Raw genomic sequence first — 26,566 nt, 5'->3', positions numbered from 1 at the left:
TGCACTTTTTTGTATCATGACCATAATCTATAATGAAACCAGAGAATATTAAAATTATTTTTAGTCACATTTTTAATTTTAATTTTGCAGATAAGTCAGAATTCCATTAGATGATCTTGACAACCTACTCCCTCTCCTTAAGAATTAAAAAAAAAAAAAAAAAAAAAAAATCTGTCTACTCCTAACATAAAATAGGAATATTAGGAATGTCTGGTAAGTGCCATTGTGGTATACAACAAAATTATTCACACACAATTTTGCTTTCTAACTATAGAGTTGTTTACTCAGCTTTGACTTGTACTAATGCATCCCTTCATCCTTCGTTTATAATTTGAAAACTTTCAGATTTTTTCCGCATTTATGTTCAAGGACCAAGTAAAATGTCTAATAAATTTCTTAATATTTAACTTAGTTTAACAAGAAGATAACACCAATCATCTCAGTCCTTCCTCCCCTGTCTTATCTTTGATTCCCACAACTTGATCAGAGACATGTGATGTTCAGCTAGTTACCTTAAAATAATATGGTAATATCTTATGTTCTCTTGACTTACACCCGCTATTTGTAAAGTTTGTCTAAAAGTGTCAGTAAAGTAGCTGTAATTATCCTCAAAACATTAGCAATAATGATAGTTATGAACACTGAGCCCTATTCTTAGTAACCAAAATTACCACAGCTTTTCAAATGCTTGCATCCCAAAACAAAGAAAAATTAAAAATACAGCTACCATCGTACTAAAACATTTAATGCAGTGTAGGATGCAGCCAGTGAGAGAGAACCAACCCCACCCTCTTCTGGTCATTACGTGTGTAGCATAATCAAATTTACCTCTGTGCCTGCAAATGGTCTGTTGTGATAGTGTGCTGCTCTAGAAAACAAAGTAAAAAAATAAATATCTGAATTACTTCAACCCAGTCAGGGAACACATCTCCCCAAACCGCAAGTTGTACACTGTGTTTCCTCGAACACATCACAGAATCCAGGCATGTCCATTTGTTTTATTTATCCTTTGACTGGGTGGCCTCTTCAGTGGAGATCCAAGGTGGTATTTATGCTACAAGGGAAATTTGGCCAAGGAATCTGGGAGCTTCCTCTACTATTTTTGATGCATGCAGTGGGATCGTTTACATCCACCCGAGCTACCACCAAATCAGTCAGATAGGCCTCTGTTTATTGTCTCATCTGAAGGAAGAATATTCAGGTTATTGAATATTCTAGTCATCCCGGAAATAGGTACCTTCCATCACCTGCTGGGATAGCCCTCCTCCATGAAGTCATCAAACTAATAGCCATAGAATGCTGTGAGCTGCCTAACAAATTTGGATATATAGTCATAATTAGGTCATATTTTTATCTAACTTTTCCAGTATAAAGGGTCATACCTCTGTCAGCAAGCATTCTGATGCATGTCCGGTAAACCCTGAAAAAGTAATGAGCCAGACTCGCACACCAGGTCAAATGCCATCTTAAACCCTGTCTCTTTCCTGTTCTCCCAAATCACAGGCTCATACACTTCAGTCATGTGTCATAAATAGCCCACCTTGATCCAATCAGAATACAACTGTTGGTCAAAGATTTACATTAAAATTCATAATACATTTAAATTTATATTGCTATTAACTTGTAAGAAAATTAGTACCCGCAAACTGAACCAAAGATTCTGCAGACATGCTCTTTTATATTGTAAGTACAAACTAACCCAACCAGTCGTATCACCCTTACTAAAGCATAGAGACTGGAGACCGTTGTCAGTTATTTCAAATCAACAAATGATCTTTAGTATAAAACAAAGTAGAAGATGATGCAGTATTCAGAGATCATCTTAATAAATGTTCTTTTTTGTGGGTTTTTTTTTTTTTTTGCCCCTTTTCCTGCTGACAAGCAAACCTCCCCATGCCACAGTGGGACACAAACTTGTATGTTCACTACTTGAGAATTTCACCCAGGATCAAGGCATGAGCTGTTCTGAAGGGGCCATCTTTTAAGCAGCCATGAGGTTGCTTTATGCCCTTCCTGGCAAAGAACAGTGAGGCCTTTTGTATTGGCCTATTCCTGCCCCCTAACTACACTGTGTGATTCACATTACAGTGAAGACCCACATTACCTTCCCCATGGTAGTGCATGCTTCTGCATGTACATCCAAGTCTACCAACAGGCAATGGCTTGGTGAGCTTGATAACTGACCACCACTACCAAGGTGGGCAAACCCATTCTCCCATATACTCTGAGATGTTTCCTGTAGTCCAGGGTACAGAGCTTAATTCCATCATATTCCTATTGCTTACCACCTCTTAAGAGGGACACTGATCAGAAAGCTTTACCTGGCTAACAGATAAATTACAAAAACAAATTAAATCAAAAACAAATTAAATCAAAACGTATTTGTCATGGGAGTCCAAAACCCCTGTATACTTGTATATCTTCCAATTTGACTGCCTTATTTCCTGGTCTTATGCTTGTTCCCCAGAAAAGTGAAGTCCATTATAGTCCACATTAAAAACACTATTTGGGAAGTTGTATATGAAACATGTTATAGGAAACTTAAGATCTGCCATCAGTCTTCCAAGATGAGCCCTAAATGCTATAACCAGGATTTGGCATGTCACTGGAGTCTGATGTATAAGAGCATGCAACGTACTGAGGACAGATATCTAATTCCAACTAGGCTTTGACATGTTACTGGAGTCTGATGTACAAGTGCAAGCAACTAGGCTTTGACATGTTACTGGAGTCTGATGTACAAGTGCACGCAATGTACTGAGGACAGAGGTCTGTATTTTGCTGCAGGGCATCAAAGCTTCTGCTGTAGTTTGTTGCCTAATCAAGTCTCAGGAGGTAGCAGGAAACCTTGGTCTCCTATATGAATTCTTATGAAGCTGTCACTTTCAGATCCATGGATACTTATGTTGCTGAAATAAGAGCACATGCTACAGTTCATCTTTCCAGTACTAGAAAGCACTTGTACCTGTCAGGTTGTCTTTTCCAAGTACTTTATCCTGTTGCACTTTGAGGGTTCACGAGTTTTGGAAGTGGGAGCTAAACAAGTAGTGCCATAATGGTACTGAACAGAGGGATTTACTGGTCTTCGTTGTTACAGACCTTCAAAGTCCTTGTCAAATACTCAGTAATTTGTCATTCAAAGAATTAGGCAGAAACCTGCTGTGTGCCTATGGATCTGTTTGTCTAAGCAATGTAATTTCACCTTTTTAACTCAGTGTAGTAGTTTCAAGTTTATGGTGGTGGTGCTTGGATTATCCTTTGCAATTTGTATGCAGTGCTTTTAAAGCTGGAGCTATTAGCAATTTGAAAAAAAAAGACTTTGCATTGTTCATTTCCTGGATGATTGCTGCAAACTTGTTTCTCTAACATGCAGTTTGAAAGCTGTGATCTTTCGTGTCAACAGGTATAATGCCAGTCTGTATTCTTAGCAGTTTTCAAGCTCTGTTTTAGTGTTTTTCCCCACAGTAATACTTCTCACATGCATTAAAATTCATTTCCACTGCAAGCATTCCACCAAATGCCTAAGATTTTAAGAAACCCCTACACCTCTGCATGTTTTCCTTTGGGAGAAGGAACTTCTCCTTGAGTATTTCAGTACATGATCCATTGCAGTGGTGGATTGGTAGTAGTCATCCTTGTCAGTTAAGTACCCTGCTATTCTGTGTCTTGTACTAACATCTCACCACAATGCGTCTGTTTCTACCTTTTGTGGCAAATGGTTTACTGCTGTCATGCCTGCTTGCTTTTTCCTGGTCTCTTAGATATATCAACAGTGCCTGCATTATTTATATTACTAAAGAAAAGAAACATGTTCATGCAGCATTTCAGCCCCTGTTACTGTAGACAATACTTTGACTGCCTGTTCTGTTCCTGAACTTGCATCTCCCATGTTAAATGTAGAAATGTAACCTCTACCTTTGTGCCAACTGACCGGTTCTACTTTGCATGGTGCATTGTTCAAATCGAGTGCATCTGAGGCAGACAAGAATGATATGCAAGAGATGCCTGCTGTGTAGTCAACAGTGTAGGATGATAGAACATCGTGGGTAAAGGACATTCAGGTTAGTGTAGGATGATAGAACATCGTGGGTAAAGGAGATTCAGGTTAGTGTAGGATGATAGAACATCGTGGGTAAAGGACATTCAGGTTGGTGTAGGATGATAGAACTTCATGGGTAAAGGACATTCAGGTTAGTGTAGGATGATGGAACATCGTGGGTAAAGGACATTCAGGTTAGTGTAGGATGATAAAACATCGTGGGTAAAGGACATTCAGGTTAGTGTAGGATGATAGAACATCGTGGGTAAAGGACATTCAGGTTAGTGTAGGATGATAGAACATCGTGGGTAAAGGACATTCAGGTTAGTGTAGGATGATAGAACATCGTGGGTAAAGGACATTCAGGTTGGTGTAGGATGATATAACATTGTGGGTAAAGGACATTCAGGTTAGTGTAGGAGATGGAACATCGTGGGTAAAGGACATTCAGGTTAGTGTAGGATGATAGAACATCGTGAATAAAGGACATTCAGGTTAGTGTAGGATGATAGAACATCGTGGGTAAAGGACATTCATTCAGGTTAGTGTAGGATGATAGAACATTGTGGGTAAAGGACATTCAGGTTAGGTGGAAAGATGCTTGTGCCAAATGAAGATGAAGGGGGGGAAAAGCTGACCTGGAGAACTGCAATACAGAACAAACAATTGACCTAGTAGGTTTCTTAGTTGAAAGGAGAAATTATTGCACTTGTGGGAAACCAGGTACCTAACTGTCCAGAGACTACTTATTGATCCAGTGGCAGTCACAACTGCATGAAATGCAAGAGGTCCTGGGTTCATTCTCCAGGACTAGGGTCTACATTTACCTTTCTTATTCACCTGGGAAAATAATTAACAGAAAAAATATATATATATACTTTTAAAGCTTGGATGGAATGGTAGACAGAGCAGAATTGTCACAATTGGTGGTAGTGGTAGGAGGAGGAACTTGATTGACCAGTTTAACTGTCTGGTATAGAGTCCAACCTGACTTTACTTCAAGCTTAATTGATGGTTGGTGCGCGAGTCATTTAATCTTTGATTTATTTTTTATTTTATTATATTTTTTTGTTTTTAGTTGACTGAGGTGTAGAGCACTGAAACAAGTGGACTATTTCTAGGTCAGCCCTGGCTTTATAACCAGATTAAAACAAATACAATGCAATATAAAAATTGGGTTTCATGGTAATTTGCATTCAAAAAGCAATAATGCAAGCAGAGATACAGATGTAAAAACAGTTACAGGATTAATCGGTGCAAGGTAGGCAGTAAGTTGCAAAACTAAAGTTTTATACTGCACAATGAACTCTAGTAAAATAGTACTGTTTTTGTACTAAATGAAGCTTCTGCAAACTATGAAATCTTTTAAAGGGAAACTGTTTTACATTTAAATATGTACATAAGGAAGAGGAGGGTAGAAGGGGAAGGATTTCTGGCTGTAGTAAGTAAGAAGGGAAAGTGTAGATGTGTACAGGTTGTAAGAGGAGGAAGTTGAAAATTGTGCAAGTAAAGTATCGGGAAAGTGAACTACGATGTCTAACAGCAATTTTAATGTCGCCGTACTATACTTTTTGTTATCGTTTAGTTTGTAGTTTTTTGAGCTACAACTGTAAACCTGCCCTTCCTACTTGAAGAACGTGCATATGCCCCTTAATGATCACAATATTTTTCTGTTGTACATTTTCTTAGATACCAAAACAGTACTAGCAGCACAAAGTACCCTCACCGTTATCAAGGTTGCCTCAGGTGCTGCAGTGGTTTGGCTATAAAACCGTTGCTTAGTCCTTTCCAAAGTAGATGTTAAACATACAGATACGTTTATTTAGACCATGTACTTTTTGTCTTGTGAGCATTTGCATTAAAGTGGTTAATGCATGCACTGCTGTTCTGTTCTCAGAATCAGGTTGGGCTTGAATATTTCCGTCCAGTGAGATGCATGAATATTATGGCTCAGTCAAGGTGTAGCACTGTTTGAAGGTTTTATTTATAAGTGAGTGTCACTTCACATTGCTCCAACAGATGAGGGAAAGTTTTTAGAGATAAAAGCTTACTCCAACTAAAATACTACTAATCTGAGTTGTATGAAGAGGAAAAATAAAAAGACAACAAAAACAAGTGTAATACTGGTTAGATAAAGAAGTATTTTTGTCTCAGTTCACCACAACTTCATCAGACTAATTATGCATTTGTTTAAAACAGTTTAAATACATTCAGAGACTCGTGTGATGTCATGTAAAGCAGTAGATTTGATCAGTCTATACTTTCTCAAAACTTTGATCATGGTTTATAAAAGATAATTGTCAGTAAATTTGCTATTGCATTAATGCCTAGCTTTTTTAACTTTTAGGCCTGGTAGATGGCAAGCAGTTGACACCACTTGTCAGTTAAATTTTCCTTTCGAAGACTAGGATCTGTGTTCCCTTCTTTGATGACTGATGTATGTGATCTAAAACAAATATTTCTGAACTTCTTGCAAAAGTTTGAAAGCTTAAACAAGGCATTGTTCTCATTTATAACTTTGGTTGCATAATGCTTATAAATACAGTTCTCTAGCTTTCTCATTTTTCCAGCTTTAAAAAAAACTTCACAGCCAGAACACTGTGTTGCATAAATTTTTCTGAACCATGTGTAAAGCAAGTTTGGTGGCTTGCAGCTTTTCCTGTCTCCAAATAGAACAGCCGTTTATTAATAAATCTGCATTAATTTGTTATAACATTGAGTTCCACAAACCCCCTTTGTAGTAATATTTCATCTTTATCAACATGATGTTTTAAACTGGCACTCCTCTTTTTAAATAGATTCATTACCCAAGTGCTTACAGCTTTAGGATAACCACAGAAGATGTGTTATTTATAAGATACCCGTTTTATTGTATTTGAATCAAAATAGAAGACATTAGAGGTTAATCATATGGTCTATTTTTATTAACAGTCAGACCACCCATTGTGGCTGAACTAGGGGTATCTGCCACATCCCTTTCAACCAAAGGGCCAAACCTGGATATCTAATTCTTAATCGAATTCCAGTGCAGAAGTTCATTGCAAAAAGGTTGACACTCCGCAGTTAATGTAGTTAATGTTTATTGTTTTGGCATTGGTAGCTTGACTACAAGTCACATACGGGGAAGAAAAAAAAGAAAGGATGCATAGTGCCATAATATAAAAAAGTTTGCCTTTGGCTCTTTTCTATGTATTCTAATTAATAATCTGTTTTGGACAACATGTTCATACAAAAGTTCCAAATAGCAAGTCTCTGTAAAAGATGGTGATTTACAGAAAATATTGCTGCTGTTATTGTTCCATCTGTTTATAAGTTGTTCTAGCACAGAAATGTCATTTTCCACAAGACACGCACACACACACCAAGTATGTTCACACTCATTGCTACTGCACCTTCTAGACAAAATTTATCCTTGTCGATAAGAACCATTTTTAAGTTTTATGTTAATCTTGTGTTATAGAAGAGAAAGACGCTGATGAATCTTTTGAATGTATTTAAAATGTTTTTATAGATCTATACTTAGTGTTGAAGCCAACAAAAGTGCTTACTCTCATACCAAACTACAGTGTTAAGCATTCTCTTTGTTGACATTTTTGTTTGAATTTAGGTTTTATTAATCTTGTATCGTTATTCCAGTTAGGTTATCTTTGTTTTTAATTGCTTTAGGAACTGATTTGCTCCCTGTAAGCATTGTGAGCTGCAATTTATTTTACTTTTTACTTTGCCTTCACTTTTTTCATAAAACTTTCTTAGGTTTGTTTTTGGTCTGTTTTCTGATTTACAGATTCGAGGGACATGATGACATTTCTTTATATGAAAGTGTGGCAGACAGTCAAGATCATAAGTTAGTACAAACAAACTAACGTGCAAATTACTTGCATAGCACCTTTCCTTGAAGGTGGATTACAGTAGTGTCTCCACCATCTTTGGGCTTTGGCTGTCTTAAGTCTTAAACTCACCGTGCATTTTGTTTTCAGCTTTTCTCCTTGGGAAGGTTCTGTCTAAAGTGTACTAATGTTGACATTTTTTTTTCCTTTTAGGGGCTTCCTTAACACTCCCTTGTCCAATAACTTTATCATTTATAGTTCACAAATTTGTTTGAATGAATGTTAATTGTACAGTTGGAGCGGGCATAATGCACCTTTTTTTTTTTTTTTTTTTTTGCAGCATAGCTTGCGTTTAAGTGCACAGCTCAGATCAGTATAAAAGCAAGTCAATAGATGTCTGCTGCTTACCCAGCAGGGAGTGCCCCCTGCTGGTGATGATTCAATCCAAGGTGTGTGCACAGGGAGCTGAGCCTCCAAGATATGTTTGGACAACTTTGTCAAATCTAAAGCAGAGATCCTTGGCAGAAAATAAAATTTAAAAGAAAATTTTAAACAAATTAGCATATATTTAATTGCCGAAACAAATGTTGCTGCAAAAAAAAAAAAAAAAGAAAAATAATAAATAAAATGATGTATTAAATACATGTAATAAAAGTCTTAATTTGAAATACTGCCACATTTATGCTAGCAAAATATCTGAATGGAGCTTTTGCCTTTAAAAAATGTGAGTCAAGGTGATTACCCTGCTTTCTTTAATTTTCTAGTAGGAGTAGGAAGAAGTAGTAGTACAGAGCGCACAGGGAAAGGGAGTGAAGTTTCTAGATAATGGGCTAGTGTACTGTAAAATTTAGCGGTTTAGAGTAATAGGCTAGTGTTATTTCAGACTTATGTAAAGAGCTTTCGTGCATCTCATAGACTGAAAGGAATAAGTACAAAAATAATTTTACCTGAAGCAGTTATGAAGGAAGAAGGGTGCAGGTACTACTTATGCCTATCTGAATCCAAGACACTAATATTAATGTACTAGAAATCGAGAGCAACTCTGCTCACACTTGGGTTTCCATTACTGGACATCTGTGTCTGCTGCACATCATTTTAAAAGCATCTGAAGCCAAGAACTTTTGACAAAACTAAGTACTGGAATAATTTAAATACTGAGACAGCTGACAAGAAGGTTATTTAAAACTATCGTCAAGGACTAATGGTTGACCAAGTCTGCAGATGACTGCTAGCTCTGTGCAATCATGGAATCCCACAAGGACACCAATATCCTCAGAGGGGTTGTTGTAGACTAATTGGTGCCAGAGACATGGTCTAAAACTTAATGCCTTTAGATAGTTGACCACCCCAGGGAATTACTACATTGACCATTCATCCTAACAGTAGACCCCGTGGGACTTGGGTAATCTTTAGCCATCAATATGTGTACTTTTGTAAGGAACATATAAGCAAGGGTATAGTATCCAAATTCAAGGTTGTCACTGGCCCACTACTCTGCTTTAATTGAGAACAGTGTTCCCACTTGTATGTATCTGAACTGGCATATTCAACAACTGGAATGCCCACAGATGTTCCTTATAAAAAGAATGTAAGGCTGTGGAATATGCAGACTGCTTCAAAGTCTTAGTCTTGTATTCTTGTCTCCAATGGACTACTGAGAGGTAATCTCTGCCTGGCTTACAAGGCATCATCTGATTCAGTACTGATGGACTTGCTGCATATCCGCAAGTGTAACAGCATTAGAAGTATCCCACTGAATGACCGAAACCTTGTTTGCAACATGAATAGAACATGTTGGGAAGGATAGTTGACTAACCCTACTCCATCACAGGCTTCCCATCCATGTGAAACAGTTTGCCCTTGATCCTATTCAAATGCAACTTGGACCAATGGATAGGGCATCAGAAATTTACTCTGATCTGAAACCTATGGCCCTGTTGGACAGAGTTAGCTTGTAAATGCTCTGCCAACTAAACCCAGCTAAATACCCATGGGTAATTTATCCTGTTTTTTTTTTTTTTACAAAGGAGAAGACATGGCTAGGCTTAAGTAATCCCCTATGAACCTATAAATCCTACAGAGGAGTTCCTGATCCTTCATGATAGTCATACGCATTAAGGACCAGAAGTCGTCTATTAGTTTAGCATGTAGTCCACTTAATCCATAGCATGTTGGTTTAGACCCTGGCTTCTCAGCTGTCCCTGGTTGGACTATTAGCTTGGGAATGGGAGGAGCCAGGTAAATTGGGATGGGAATGAGTAGATGATGCTGGCATACTAGTCGTCGGGGGGGATTGAATGATGCTGCAGGAGCATCTAAGGAGGGAAGACTCGTACAGTGCATACAGTAGAGAGTTTGTAGACCATAAACATTCCAAAGAATGCACAGCAGTTTAGTTGAACATTTTAGGTTTGAGGAAGTCTGCACCCATGCATGATTAGTGTACCAGATATTCCACAATGCTGTCATGCCAGTCGGGATGGGGTGTGGTCAGAATCACCCCAAAGGCTCCTGATCCTTGCTGTATGATGACTGATTCCCAACTTGCGACTTCCTCTCCTAGTATCCAAGAATGCTTGTAATCTTGGATGGGCATTGGAGAGATGGAGGGACATTTGTATATCTGTATGTGTATGCATAGATTTAATATATAGGGGGAGAAAGAAACTTTGGGATTCTGCCAAGCTAGAATCTTCAGTGTGTAATACCTTAAACCTCCTAGAGTAGAGGCACATGAGATGCATGCAAATGGCCACTTAAGGACATACCAGTGTTTCATCTACATGGCTTAAGAATGCCCATGACTTTTCAGTTTTTTTTTTTATAAGTCTTTACTAGTGCATTCAGTCCATTAATGCTAACCCCCACAAGCTGTAGACATGCCATGTTTCGCCTTTTTTCTGACTTAACCAGTACAGTAAAAATGGATTGTTTGTCCATGCTTTGGGAAAACAGGGCTTAAAAACAATCATAATGACCATAAACAGGGTGACTGCAGAGTTTTCCAAATAATACATAAACCAAAGTGTAAAAGTTCACACACAGACCTTTAAGAAACCCCCAGCCAAGCTAGAGTGTTAAATGTATAACAGCTTAAATCACCTGTGGTTGCAGTCCATGTGATGCATGGAAATGCCAAGTTTGGTTTAATCTTAATGCATTAGTATATTCTTCTTGTAAAGACGTGTTATGCTTAGGTTTATCTCAACCCACAACTTTAAGACCAAGTAAAGGTGTGGTCTAATATGTCATCTGAAAGGAGCATCCCCCCCAGTCTCGATATATACACACACACACACACACACACACACACACACACACACACACTCTAGTGAGGAGATGTAAATTTATGATCTGCTCATAAAGAACAAACCGAATCACTCACACTGGCAAGAGGAGAGAGGTGGAATATGAGAAAATATCAGGTGCTGGCATGCACAGACATGGTGATTGAGATCCAAAAGCATCCCAGAAGAGCTGGGTGAGTAGTAACAAGGATGTTTGAAGAGACAAGAGTCTGTGTTTTGATCCCTCTTGTGAGATATGGCTGTGTGTCTTGCAGTCTCTGTGATTGAGTATAGTGTCAGAGAACTCCTGTCCTGTGGTGCATCATGATGTAACACCCACTACACCACAAATGACCATGGTTCAGGTAGTGGCCCAGCTGCTGGGTGAGCTGAACAGGGAAGGAGCATGAGTGAGTAGTGAGAGTCATCTGCGGGGAATGGAGTGATCTCAAGTCAAGTGACAAAAATTCGTAGTGGTATTCCATTGAAGAGGGTCTTCCATGCATATGCCCAGCTGATTACTGCATGTCTGAGGGAGCATGCAGTAATTACATGCACCCCAGTTGATTACTGCATGTCTGAGGGAGCGTGCAGTAATTACATGCCACCCCAGTTGATTACTGCATGTCAGAGGGAGCATGCAGTAATTACATGCACCCCAGTTGATTACTGGATGTCTGAGGGAGTGTGCAGTAATCCCATGCACCCCAGCATTTGTACTGCTTGTGTGAGGGAGCATGCAGTCATAGTTGTGCTTATTTTGACTACTTGACCACAGGGGAAAGGCTGTAAAGCCTTCTAACGTCCTGCAGGATAATGGTCTTTGTTTGCTGACTTTTGCTTGTCCCCCTTGGCACCGTGCATTGCAAAGGTGAAAACAAATGAGATACTTGGAGGATGTGGCTTGTGTGTGTGTGGGGGGGGGGGGAAGGGGGTGAACTGGGACCATAAAGATGACAGTGTGTGTGTATGTATGTGTGTGTGTGTGTGTGTATGTATGTATATATATATATATATATATATATATATATATATATATATATATATATATATGTACACATAAACATAGTGTTAGAATTAGCCTTAAGGCTGAAGGGGTCAGACTCTGTCTTCATTGTTTTCTATTAGGTGATTCCTCTATGTTGGTCTCTTAAAGGCAATTGTTCTCATTCAAGCTTTTACTTTGTAGTGCTCAGATTTGACTGCTAATGCTCTTTTTCCTATCCAGCAGAGGCAGAGACTACTCATCCGACTGGTCAGATGATGATAGCCCCAAGAAGTACATCGCCACAAATGGTCATGATGAAGATGTAAAGGTACCCGGTGTGCGCGTCAGAGCATTGTATGATTACACGGGTCAGGAGGCAGATGAGCTGAGCTTTAAAGCAGGTACTAACGCTTCATTAATACCTTTCTCACTGCTGCTTTCCCCAAGGAACAGGCTTGATGAGGGAGGAGCTAGAACAATCGCTAAAAATATCACAGTTCATTGCTGTACTTATCTGTAAGAGACTAGCTTTATTTGTAGAATATCAACTTACTTGTATTCTTTTTTGTTTACATCATTTTTTTTTCTGGCCAGTTATACACATACAAATATGCAGTCCAACTTTAACGTTCATAAGATATACCCACACATGTACAATTAGTTTTCATCAGCTAGTGCATCCTTTTTATTTTCACTTTGGTTCTCAGCTGTGAGTCGTGTCTATGAAGTCTGCATACTCTCCTTGTGTCTTCTTGGGGTACTTTCATTTCCTCCCAGATCCCAAAGACGTGACCTTTGATTCAGCAGTTTATAAACTTGAGTATTAAGTATGCCCCCTGTGAAGGACTTGTATCCTCACCAACATTAGCCGTGCCTTATACCCCTTCCTTGCCAGGAGAGGCACCATCTCCCTTTGACCCTCAAGCTGGTATCCAAATATAGAATTTAATTAATCCATTCATTTATTTTTAAAAAAAAAGTTCCCAAAATATCCTATCTCCTTTTTCTTTTGTTATTCCCTTAACATATGCACAGATGTTCGACTGCAGGCTCCCTATACATACATACATACATATATATATATATATATGTATATGTATATATATATATATATATATATATATATATATATATATATATATATATAGATATATATATATATATATATATATATATAGATATATATATGGGAGTACCCTTCAGTAGATGGAACTTTTACAAGTTCAAAGCTCATATGGCCAAGACCATATGATCGAACTTGTAAAAGTTTGAACGGCCTGAATGGAGATCCATGTACAGTGCGGAACAGGAAGATTTCCCTTTTCCACAATGTAGTGCGATCTCTGAGTTGTTATATTTAATTAGGGGGTGGGGGATCCAGTGGCCCCTGCTACAGACATCTAGTTTTGTTTTTTGTGTTTTTTTTTTTCATATGGTCTCTGTGCATATGATGATCAAATTTGTAAAGGTTCGATCTACTGAAGTAGAGTAGTGCGTATACCCACACCCCCACTAAATATGTATTCCAACTCAAAGATCGCACTACAGTGAGGAAAGGGCAAATACTGCCATCCCACAGCATGCATCTCTATTTCCGTTTTTTTTTGCTCTGAGTGATCGATTATATGAACTTTCGTTCATATAATATAGACCCTATATATCAATGTGAATGTGGGTACATACTTTCATTGATTAGTTCCCCCGAATGAAATGTGTGTGTGTGTGTCCGTATACGTATGTGTGTGTGTATATGTGTATGTATGTGTATGTATATATATATATATATATATATGTGTGTGTGTGCGTGTATATATAGGTTTACTACCATAATTTCAAACATGTTTGTTGCGAGTACTTAAGTACTCAGAAAACATTGTCGAAAAATTATGATAGCGACCAAGAAAAATAACTAACAAAAAAAAAAAGTCGACATTTTTCAAATATACCACCACATCAGGTGGCATACTACACAGGTTTTGCAGGGAGCCAATCCCCCCCCTGCACCCCCACACTCCTGCAACTTAGATATGCAAACTCTGAAATTGCACTACAGTGCAGGAATGGGTACAATTCCCGATCCCCACTATAGTGCAATCTCCAGCCATCATGCCAAACGCACGGCAGCACTACCATTCGCTGTTGTGGATTCCACGTTTTTTTTTTTCGCACATACAAACCTGTGTAGACTTACTTTAGAATATCTGTTGCACACTGCAGCTGCGACATTGGTACACACACACACACACACACATATACTTAGATATATATATATATATATATATATATATATACATATACACATAAATATATATATATATACATATACACATAGATACATATATATATATATATCTATATATATATATATATATATATATATATATATATATATATATAAATATATACATACACATATATAGACATAGATATATATATTTATATATATATATATATATATATAGATAGATACACACACACACTTATACATACATACATACATACATGCACTCAGTATTTGTCCCTTAGCCTTTGCTGACATTGTCATTATTATGTCTTTTGCCTCAACTTCCATTTTTTTCCCCAGTCCCCTTTATTGATCATCTTCAGATTTCTTCCCCTGTTGCACTGGCTGCCTCTGTGGCTGTTGCTGGGAATGAAAGCTGATCAGTGGAGCCATCATCTAGGCAGGGATGGAGGGTGATAGAATTTTCACTAGCTTAATCCAAGATCTCCATGCAGCACTCTGTCTTCTGTGATACCCCACTGTACTGTCCCAGTGGTTCATGTACTTTGATGCATGAGATTGACGCTACAGTGTAGTGTGCAGTTCATAGCTTAGTGGTTGCACATGCCTTGTCCTGCTACTGGATTCTGAAACACCCACCTCTACTAACTTTCAATCCTGCAGTAGTTTGGGCAGCCTGTCTTTTTTTCTAGGATGAGTGAACCATGTTTCTACCATCTGTAGGATGAGTGAGCACTTTCCCACCCACTCCCACCTCTTCCAGCACCTTGCTTGCTTTGTCAGTCTTTTGTCATCTGGGTTGCACACAGGTCTTCATCCTACTGCATAAAGTCGTTCTCCCCCTTCTTTAAAAGGTAACTATTATGTCTTTCTTTTTGTTCTCTTTTATTTTTGTATACACCTCCTTTTAATGTTTCATGCTTTAATATCTTTCCCTTTTCTCCCTTTATCTCTAAATGTTTTTCCTTAACTCCTCAGTTCCTTTCTTGCCATTGGTCATCAAAGCTTTCACATTTACTTTGAAGGATTTCCGAAAGCCTCCTTTGCATCTTGTCTTCCTGTCCCATGTTTGTGGAAGCCTAAACTTGACATCTCACTCACTGATACAGGTCTGTTGGAATCTTGCATGATTTCCTAATCAGGCGTTATTTTAAAAAAAAATGCCTAAATTTAAGGAGAACAGTGGGTGATTCTGAGGCTACCACCACTATTTTCAATATCATGATACATGACCCCTTGCTAGAAAAGGCATATATGTGGTTGCTGTATAATTCTTTAAGAGTTTGGAGTAAACAAAGGATGTCCTTCTATTCCAGTGTTGCAGTATTCACTAGTGGGTTTACCCTTCTTCAGATCAGCTTATCCGGCCAGGTTTCCAAAACTTTTCCAGTCCCTGATGGTGCATCGGACGTCTGACGTGACATGTAAAACTTCAGCAAGGAGGAGGAGAAGGCAAAATCTCATTTCATCTCTCTTGGTATAGCTATTGTAGGACTTGGAAGCTTGGTTGGGGTTGTTATAATAGTTGTGTTTAGCTTATAAACACATAGTAGAGGGATTGAAATTGGTTAGGTGTAAAATGGCAGATAGGCTAGTACTTGTGTGGTTGATTAAAAAAAATGTATATTTTTTACATTCAGCTGTATATTCAGGGGAGTCTATCCCTTATAGGAAGGCACCACCCCAAAAATGTACCATGGGGAAACTGCAGGAGGGAAATACCATCATAAGGGATGCTAACATATGGAAAATTGCTATTCATCCATCCCATAGGCCCAAGAGCAACACAAGCAGTGAAGAGGTTATCCAGTCACTATACATGGTGCTTAGTACTCCCACAAGTTTCTGCTTAATCAGTTTGGAGGTGGACATTCTGACATTGGTTAGCTAGTGTGTTGCCCTGAGCAGAAAGCCACATACCTGGTACTCTTAAAGTTATGTTTGCTCAAATGTCAGACCTCCATTTGGAGTCAGTTCAGCTCTGCAGTCGTGGAAGAAAATGCAATCTATTAAGCCACCAGAACTTGGGTCATGTAGACCCACAGAGCCTGGTAGTTTGGCTAAGAAAACCCTCGACAGGGAACAGTCTCCTAGCTCACCCCTCTGGAGTTAGAGTATTGTGGTTTTATATGCAAAAACTGGATAACCTGCATTTGTTCATGTATGTGGGTGATGTGTGTGGATTTTACTACTTAGTAAATGCCCACAGGCAGCTTAGATATTACCTGAACAACACAGTTCTGACTGGATATTTGGTTGGGTTTTCACCCAGGCAAAATAGGACAAACCGGTGTCTAAACGACCCCCCTCTCCTTTTGTTGCAAGAAATGTGGAAGCACTCTTCAGGGACAGATTAAAACACACTGTGTGATGGCATCTTCTATATCAACTTTCTTCATCAGGAGTATCTTGGCACAAAGCATTTGTGAGGTTAGCCACGTGATACTGTCCACATCATTTTGAAACACTAGAGAACTGGGCCTTCAGTCCAGAAGCAGAGCAGGGTTTAGGACCCTAATCCTGCAGAGGTTCATCTGAAGGGATTAGTTATGACAAACACTCTTTCCTCCCTCCTTATTCCTGATGTAGCTTTGCGAGTCTTCCTGTATGCCATGAATACTAGTGCAACAATGACATTTGTGTACTACTGCAACCATGTGAACACTTCAGCTGAACATTAGATGTTCAAGTAGGATCCCTGTTGAAGTACCAACTCCTTTCCCCTTTCTGCAGGGCAGTCTTTTTGAGCCATAGAGGTATAGGTGCAGGAGGATAAAAACTAGAAAAAAATGTTCCCTTCTGTTTGTAATTGCATTTATTCCTAACACCTTACCTGTACCTGAATTTTATTCCTTGCTGCTAAGGAAAGCTTTTCCCATCATCAGTAACTGCATTTATTCTTAGCTGTGAAGGGCAGCGTACTGTAGATAGGACACTCCAATACAATCTTTTGTGATAGAAAATCTTCCCACAGAACATTGTCATCACTTTCACTGGCAAAATGAAAGGATGATTGTGCAAACTGTTTATTTAGGCTGTAAGTATGCATATTGTATAGGGAGGAATCTGCCTATGCCTACGTGGTCTTTGGAGCCCTTAGAGTTGGGTGGATGTATTCTTGTAGCAAATTTCCACATATTGAGAACTGAGTGCTGCATTTATTCACTTGAATGTTTACTCATATAGTCAGCTTCACATACAGCTGGAGTTTCCTTACCATTAGCCCTTTAAAACTTACCTGTATACATTGATGTAGCCTGATCTGTAGTAGCATATCAGCTGCAACCCATTTACATTGCCTCAACATCTCCACTGTTGAATTTAGACCTCCTGGAGAGACGGCTGCATATTTTTTTTTGTGTGGTTTAAGGAACACACTTAAAACACATGCATGCGTGCGTGTGTGTGAGAAGTTGGTTGACTGTCTTTGGTCAACTTCGGTTTAGTTAACAAAATTTGATCAGCTGAACAGATGATCGATAGGTGTGAGTGAGTGTACAATTCTCAGGGTAGGGAAATGTGCTCTTTCCCAGAGATTTTGTGATTTTGTATATAATTAGTGGGGGAGTTGCCCCCTGCAAAAGGCAATATTTTATTTTTTTTTTGTTTTGCATGCGTCGAGATTGTTTATCTCATGCATAGTAGCATGTCAGTCTTGTAAATGTTGAGATTTGAGTATTTTGTTCAGTTTCAGTACATGTGTAGTATCCATATACACACACACACATAATAAACAGAGAAGTATGTTATACATACATATATATGTGTGTATATATATATATATATATATATATATATATTATTTATATATATATATATATATATATATATATATATATATATATATATATATATATATATATATAAAATGTATGCATCTTTGTACATATCCACACATGCACACACTTCCATACTTAAAGTATGGAATAAAGTGGTAACTGTAGCTAACTTTGAACGTAATCCTTTAAACAGTGGCCTCACCCTTTTCACTCATTACTCATATTGTACAGCATTTGTTCTGTGTTTAGATATGCCAGTTTTTTAGCGATTGTGGTGTTTCTTGGAGGAAGAGCTCTGTTTGGCACAACTGAGTGCATGGAGTTGGTAGAAGTAGTAGCATTATGCATGAGACTAACAGTGTGCTGCTGAGAAACTAGGCAAAGTCATGTGCAAAAGATGGTAAACCCAGGGACGTTTGTAAGAACATGTCTAATTGCTAGCTCAGTGGCTGTATAACCGAACAGCACTCACTTTGCTTCATGTATGAAATTGCATTATTCACTGGTATGATCACTTTGCTGCTCAGTAGCATAGCAAAGATAGTTTCTGTTGTTTAAAGGAGCCCACAGTAAGACACTTACAGCCATACAAGGCATACATGCTTCTGGATAAAAAGTTATACTACCATGCCAGTCAGGTGAAGCCACAAAAATACTGTGCCAAATTGTGATGACTTCATATCTGGACGTTTTGCACTGTTGTAAGTGTACCTTAATTTAATGTGCACTTGGTTTGTTTTCTGACATGGTCTGCCTGTTTGCTGATGACACAGAGGTAGGTACAGCAGTAGAAAATTTAGGGAAGAACATGGAAAGGCTGAACAAGTCAGCAGAAAGGTGGCAGTTGAGAGCCAGTGCAAACAGATGCGTAAAGTGCTGCACTCAGGATTCAACTGTTCTGGTGTGAAGTATCTGCAGAAAGGAGTGCAGCTGATGGCAGAAGAGTTGGAATAGGATGTGGGAGTGTTGCTCACATGTGGACTGGACCACAAGCAGCAGTGTGAGAGGGCAGCAGCCACAGCAAATAGAATGTTGACATTTATTACCGGTGGGATAGATTCCAAAAAGAGAGAGGTAATGCTTCCACTCTACACAGTTCTAATCATACCATAACCCTGAGTACTACTTGCAGGTCAGAAGTCTGTTTAAATAAATGGACATCAGGTTGTTAGAAGGATTCCAGAGAAGGACTACCAGAAAGATCCATGGGATGGAGTAAAGGGATGTGACCAAATGCTAAACGAGAAAGCTCTTCTCACTTGAGACTAGTGGCAACAGGGGAGATGTAATATTTGTGCCAAGGTGATATCAAGGGAATTGTGAAGTGATGATCCTGAAGAGGAAGGGCAGAGGGGGTAGGAAGGGGCAACACTAGCAAATTAGGGAGCCAACCACTCCATTAATTAACAAAAGCATTTTTTTTCATAGAGCAGGTTGTAGGTCTATGTAACTGACTCCTGGAGTGCATGGTAGAGTGGGAATCCACAGCGGCTTTCAACAGCATGTTAAAGAAGTAGAAAAATGTTTCTGAAAAAAGTAGGCATAGAATAGGGGTAAACTGTTAATTCCAGTTAAAAGAGCAAACCATATAGACTTAATGTCATTTCCTACTGTCAAGCGGATGCAGGGGACTGTTGAACATTTTGATTCCTCAGTAGCAACTTGCAGTTATCTGATAGCACCATGTGATATATAGCTTTAGTGTAGCACTGCAGGGCAGGAACAACAGAGGTTCCAGGTACATTTTTTTAAACAATGAGCACAGTGTGTGGGTAGGGTAGCTTTCTGCTGGGAAATGTTAAACAATCCCAGCCCCCCCCTACTCCATCAGACACAACTTGGTTGTGTAAACAAGGTAGGATGTTTTTGTTTGGGGCAGTGAAATACGTTCTTTTCTGGCTATCACAACTGAAAAGACAGAGGACTGTAGTCGGAATTCTTTGACAAGACAGTGTGGTAAGTTCTAATCTGGTAGAGTCAGAAGACAAACATCATTCTGCCTACGTGGTACTAAATTAGGTTAGAACAAACTCTGTCTAATCATAAATATTGTACATTAAGTGTATAAAAGATTTATGGTGTGGTGACGTTTTTGTTGTAACTTTTTAGGTTTCCCTCTTTGTACTACCTCTATACCTACACAGATATGACTAGAAAATGTAGAAATATATATGGAGTACTGCAATGGTGGCGAAAACTGCATAGTTAGGCATACTGTACTCAACAGTCATTTTTTGTGAATGTCTCTTAGCAATGTTATGGTTTGTGGGAACTAGAATAAGTCTTCAAAAGTTAAGCTAATGATTGCCACATAAGTATGTACATAATGTGTTGGAAATAGATTTTTTTCATTTAAAAAAAAAATTGTAGGAGCAGGGAGCAATAGCTAAAATAAAGAATACATTTAATAATGGTTAAGAGGCAGAATTTGAAGGGATTATTTTTTTTTTATTTGAGGTGGATTGTGGTGGGGCATCCATATGTAGCTTTAAGTACAAAAGTAACCTTTACAATTTTATTGAGTGCTTTCGTCAGGAGTACACCCTTTGACTTCTCAGAATAGCACCATGACATACATTACAACTTCCTTTTGTAGAAAAACTTTTGCATGATCTGTTCAAGTTAATCATTAAATATACAATGATATAAATGCCCTATAGGCAACCCCCCTCTAACACTCACGCCTCTTCTATTAACAGCGCGTTTAAACAACTAAACCCATCAAACAGTAGTATAAACACATACAAGAAGATAAATAATGTATGTATAAAAAATGTCCACAAAAAAAAAAACAGCAGCATAAAAATATATACATATAAATGTAAATGCTATCTTAGCCTTTGTTATAACCTATACTTTGCATCTAAAATATGCTTTGAAAAAAACTTTGAATCTAAAATAAGTGAAAATATGAAAAATGTAAAAAGAGAATACAGTAAAACTATATTATACCAAAATGACCGTTGTCGACATCAGAGGTGAAAATCCACTTTTAACTTCAAAAAACTGGAGATAGCGATAGTGCCATTAAGTCCTGGTGGATGGGTGGCTTGCATCTCAAGTGCCATAACATTTCCCTATACTCTAAAAACAGTTCAGTTGGAACTCCTCTCACTTTATTCCCTACATATTCTATTGCACTAAATTTAAACTGATGATTAGGGAAATCATGAATATGTTTTGCTAAAGCATTGTTCACGTTCCCTTTTTGAATGTCATAAAGGTTTTGATAAATGTTTTTTGAAACTATTAATGGTCTTGCCTATCTAAAATGACCACAAATTTAACAAATAGCTATATATACTATGCATTTACTTTGGCAATTCAATCTATGTTTTAAAAGAACTTTTCCATAACCCTTAATATATACTGCATCTTCAATAATGTATTGACATTGTGGATAATGCCCACGTTTCTTTATTTGGCCTCTAAGGTTGGTTGAAATGTTTCTTTCCAATAAATTTTTGATACTTAAGTCCTTTTTATGCACTACCACTGGTTTGTCCCCCGTCTTCCTCAAATGGTCCTTCTCAAGTTCAAATGATACCCAGTTCTTACTAATTTCCTTAATGTCATGGAACTGGGAATTATATGATAAATCCATAGCACTTGTAAATGACTTTACCCATATTACCCTCAAATGTAGTAATGTTATCGGTCTACATTCCTCATCAGATGTTCCTAATACGGGAACAAAGTATCCCTCATGTTTCTTCCTAGTTACTTCCTCAAATATTGGGTCAATGAAAGCGACCAGATAACCCCACCTAAACAGCATATACCCCTCAATGTATCCCTTTCTTTCATAAAAAACATTGTTGTCACTAACCATGCGTGCCAACCATACATATATTGTCCCTTCACTAGGGATCTTTTTTGATGTGTAGGATAGCAGCTGTCAAAGTGCAACAGTGTATTGGAGTATGTTGGTTTTCTAAAAAGGTTAGAAGTGAAGGTTTAGTTGACTCTGTCTTTACATATGGAAATATCCAAAAAATGTACATCAACATTAGTCTCCATAGTAAATTTAAGGGAATAGGTACTTGAATTCAAAAAAATTGAAAAAATTAATTAAGTTGTTCCCTAGTACCATCTTAAATGAGGATCTCATCTAAGTACCACCCATAGAATCTACAAAACTGAAATAATTCTGAATGGAAGACTGGCGGTTTCTCACTGTCAGTACAGTTGCAAAAAGGGGAGCACAAGCTGCCCCCAATGCAACTCCTATGTTTTGATTACACAAATGATTTTCAGTGGTTATAAAGTTGTTCTCGAGAATCAATTCCATTAATAGCCTAAACATTAAAATTCTCGAATGGTAATAGGGTTTTACAAAGAAAATCCTAAAACATCTCAATACCCTCTTCATGGGGGATTGCCGTGAACAAGTCTTTCATATCAGTAGTGGCAAAAATCAAATGATAGGGCCGTTTTTAAATGATGGTCAATAAATTTTGCCAGTGTAAAACTTTTAGAAGCCTTGGTGTAACAATAGGTCTCGGGGGGGGGGGGGGGTATTTTTATGTATTTTTATGCATTTTTATGTATTTTCGGTATACCAAAAATCATTGGGATCCGAGGACACCCCTGCCTAAGAAATTGAAATTCACTAGTTGTGATCTGGTTGTCTAATACCAGGTCATTTGAGGGTGATAACAATATGTTTGTAGGCACTTTTCAACTCATTAATAGATGCCTCCTCATATGTGTCACTGAATAAAAACAGTAACATTTTATCCACATATGCCTGTTGGTCCATAACAAGAAGTCCCCCTCCCTTGTCGGATTTCATGACTCTAATAGACTTGTTGCTAACAATTTCAGAAACCAATCTATTTTGTTCCCTAATCAAATTTGGTATAATGTCACCCCTCTTATAGAAAATCTGTCTAATTTAGTTCGTACATAATGTTTCAAACAAATGTAAAATGGGGTATAAAGATGGATTAAACACACTAGGTTTTTTTCACATCCTATCATCTGGTTCATTTGTTGGTCACTCTCAAAATAAAATCGAAAATTCAGTTTCCTAACATACAAGTTGAGGTCAAGCAAAGTTCTCTGTGTTCCCTCTATGCGTTGGTACAAACTTTAAACCCTTCTGAAACAAACTGATCCATTGTAGGGTCACAGTTAAACTACTTAGGTTGTAAATTATAAAATCACAACAATCCTTAGTCACAATGTTACATAAATCAGAACTGCCGTCATTCAACATCTCGAGCTCCTCCCCCGGTTGGGGCAAGAGTCGATGTAATTCACATTGTTCATTTGCCCCATATTGAAATTTTGTTGTCTCTGGTTTTGAATTTGTTCTGATCTCCTCAGGGGTATCTCTAAAGGGGCACCCTGACCATTATCATTGTAAATGATCCTCGGTGCCATTGTTAGCTTCCATATTGTAACTTTGGTTTACCACTTCATTAGTCCTGTGAGTGCTGTTTGTGTCTTAGGTAACGGATATGTACCTCGTAGTTCACCCTATCCATTTTTTTTACCCTTTATGTTCCTTATATTAGTTATAATTTTATCCACATTGACAAACACTGCTCTATATTCATTTAATTTGAGTCATAGCATAAGTCATTTCTAATACGCTCATTCAGTACATCAGTTTTGTCTTCAGAACATTAAATGTAGTTGTCTATCTTGCCTTCATTCTTGCTGGTTGGGTTCGGAGCCAATCTTCGGCTCTGACTCTGCCATCGTCTAAAGCTCGAGAGCTACATACTGGCTCGATGTCTCCCCATATCCCATGATGCCTGGCGCTAGAAACCCAGATCTCATTTGCTGCTCCAGCTGCAAGGTTGCTCTACTGACTCAGGTCATATAAAACCTTTATATTGTGTCTTTTTCCTGCCTTAAAACTAGTTAAATTTAGCATAGAAGTTATCGTTAGAATAGATGTTGGTAATCGTAGTGTGTTCGTGTCTGAATCCTTGTTTTTTCCTCAAACTCGTAGCAAAACTGCTAAGAAAAAGGGCCATCCAGCAAGTCCCAGCAGACCAGCAAGGATCCGGAATTTACTCAAGGTTCTTTTTGGTACCAAAAAAGACAGGGGACTGGAGACCCATTTTGGATCTCAGCAGACTAAATAGGTCTGTACAAAGAACGAAGTTTCGGATGGTCACGCTTCAGTCCATTTTGCCCTTCCTGGGTCAGGACAATTGGATGTGCTCCATAGATCTTCAGGATGCATACTACCATATCAAAATGAACAGGCGCTCCAGAAGATTCCTGTGCTTCCGGCTGGGAGCCAGCCATTATCAGTTCAGAGCTCTGCCCTTTGGTCTCACCACAGCCCCCAGGGTGTTCACCAAATGTATGGCAGTAGTTACCGCTCACCTGAGACGGCAAGGATTCCAGGTGTTTCCGTATCTAAACGACTGGCTCCTCACTGCTACCACCAGGCATCACCTTCTGCAAGCCAGAGACTACACTATCCAGATGTGCTCCAAACTAGGTATCATTATAAATTTAGAAAAATCTGCTTTGTCGCCTTGTCAGTGTATCATCTTTATAGGCGCAAACTTAAATACAAACGACAACTCAGCCAGCCTTCCACCAGACAGGGTGTTAGCCATTCAGCGGCATGTCCAAGTCTTGTTACAATGCAAGAGAATTCAAGCCAGGTTTGTCCTTCAAACCCTGGGTCTCATGGCAGCAGCAATCATACTCGTCCCGCTGGCACATTTTCACATGAGGATCCTCCAATGGCTTCTTTTTAACCAATGGTCCTTCCAGCAGCTTCCCATGTCTCACATGATTATCATCACAGAAACATGCAAAAAGCACCTTGCATGGTGGATGGTCTCCTCATCAGTTCCCCTGGGCAGACCATTTGTACTCCCCCCCCCACCCCTCCAGTTGCTACGGTGACCATGGATGCCTCCCTGATCGGGTGGGGGGGGGGGCATTATCAGGGCAGAACAGTCCAGGGTACCTGGCAACCTCAAGAGTACCATTTGCACATAAACGTTTTTGAGATGAGGGCTGTGCTTTTAGCGTTGCAAGCCCTTCAGGACTCTCTTCCTACTGGGACAATTGCAATTCAAATGGACAATGTCAGTCGTATGGTACATCAACAAGCAGTACGGAACCAGGTCCTACCCCCCTATGTCGAGAAGCACTCAGACTCTGGCAATGGGCGATCTCTTCCCAAAGATTTCTGACCGCAATGCACATCCCCGGGAAATCCAACGTCATAGCAGACAGGCTGAGCAGAGCTATTCTCATGCCTCACGAGTGGTCTCTGAATCAAGTAGTAGCGGACCAAATCTTCCGCAAATGGGGACAACCTTGCTGCAACCTCTTTGCTACCCCCTTCAACAGCAAATGCAGCAACTTCTTCTCTCTCCTACCACATCCAGAGCATTCCCCCAGAGATGCTCTAGTCCACAATTGCCCTCAGGGACTTCTGTACGCATTCCCTCCCTTTCCCCTAATTCCCAAGCTGATTCAGAAAGCTACCGTATTGGGTTGCAGAATGATCCTCATTGCTCCGTACGGGCCTCGACAAATATGGTTTCCATTCCTTCATCTGGTCAAGCAGCCTTGGACTCTGGACCCAGCTCCAGACCTCCTGATCCATCAGTCGGCCAGGCTGCATCATTCCCTACAATCTCTCAACCTCGCAGCTTGGTTGATCCACTTCCAACCCTAGCCAGGCTTCCTGATATCTCCCAACCAGTGCGTGAAATCATTTGATCATCGCACAAGTCTACCACTAGAAAAACTTACGCTAGTAAGTGGAAACGTTTTTCTTCCTGGGCAGAGGCCAAGAATATAGACCCCTTTTCAGCCCCTGTTCACCACATCATGGAATTTCTTGCGGAGCTCTTTCATTCTAGGTCTGCTTCCGCTACAATTAGAGTGCAGTTAGCCGCAATTTCAAATTTTCACATTGGCCTTTCAGAAAGTAGCATAATGTCTCATGAGCTTTGTAAGGCCTTCCTCAAAGGAACCACTCTGCTCAGGCCCCCGATTAGGGATCCTCCACCTCCGTGGGATCTGAATTTGATTCTATCCCCTCTAATTTTGCCACCCTTCGAACCTGCAGCTTCCTGTCCTTTGATGTTATTATCCTGGAAAACACTTTTTCTGGTAGCAATTACTTCAGCGAGAAGAGTTTCTGAACTGCAGGCTTTTTGTATCCATCCCCCCATACCTAGTGTTCCACAAAGACAGGGTTGCTCTTAGGACTAACCCTTCCTTCCTTCCTAAAGTCCCTTCTGAGAATAATTTGAACCAGTTCATTGACCTTCCTCTATTTTTTTTCTAACCATTCCAACAGGGCAGAATATAAATTACATCAATTAGATGTTCACAGGCAACTGTGCTTTTATTTGCATAGGACTAAGGACTTCAGAAAATTGGATCAGCTTTTCCTCTCATGCAG

At 39.0% G+C, this 26,566-nt stretch overlaps 1 protein-coding gene across 6 annotated transcripts in view; it reads left to right on the top strand.

The window, feature by feature from the left end:
* PACSIN3 (protein kinase C and casein kinase substrate in neurons 3) overlaps positions 1 to 26,566 on the top strand; it is a 324,322-nt gene that overhangs the window by 257,647 nt on the left and 40,109 nt on the right. The window contains exons 8-9 of one of the 6 annotated variants that reach the window (XM_044082693.1): positions 7,824 to 7,883; positions 12,385 to 12,542. In XM_044082693.1, coding sequence (XP_043938628.1) covers positions 7,824 to 7,883; positions 12,385 to 12,542 — 218 coding nt within the window. Of the gene's footprint in view, positions 1 to 7,823; positions 7,884 to 12,381; positions 12,543 to 26,566 lie in introns of all 6 variants that reach the window. The other 5 variants (XM_044082692.1, XM_044082697.1, XM_044082695.1 and 2 more) reach the window with 5 other exon arrangements.

Source organism: Protopterus annectens, chromosome 9.part0 (assembly GCF_019279795.1).
Source record: "Protopterus annectens isolate FY-2018-M chromosome 9.part0, PAN1.0, whole genome shotgun sequence".
NCBI classification, from domain to species: Eukaryota; Metazoa; Chordata; order Ceratodontiformes; family Protopteridae; genus Protopterus; species Protopterus annectens.
The sequence above is the reverse complement of the archived record's forward strand: the minus strand, read 5'-3'. Positions and strand labels throughout refer to the sequence as shown.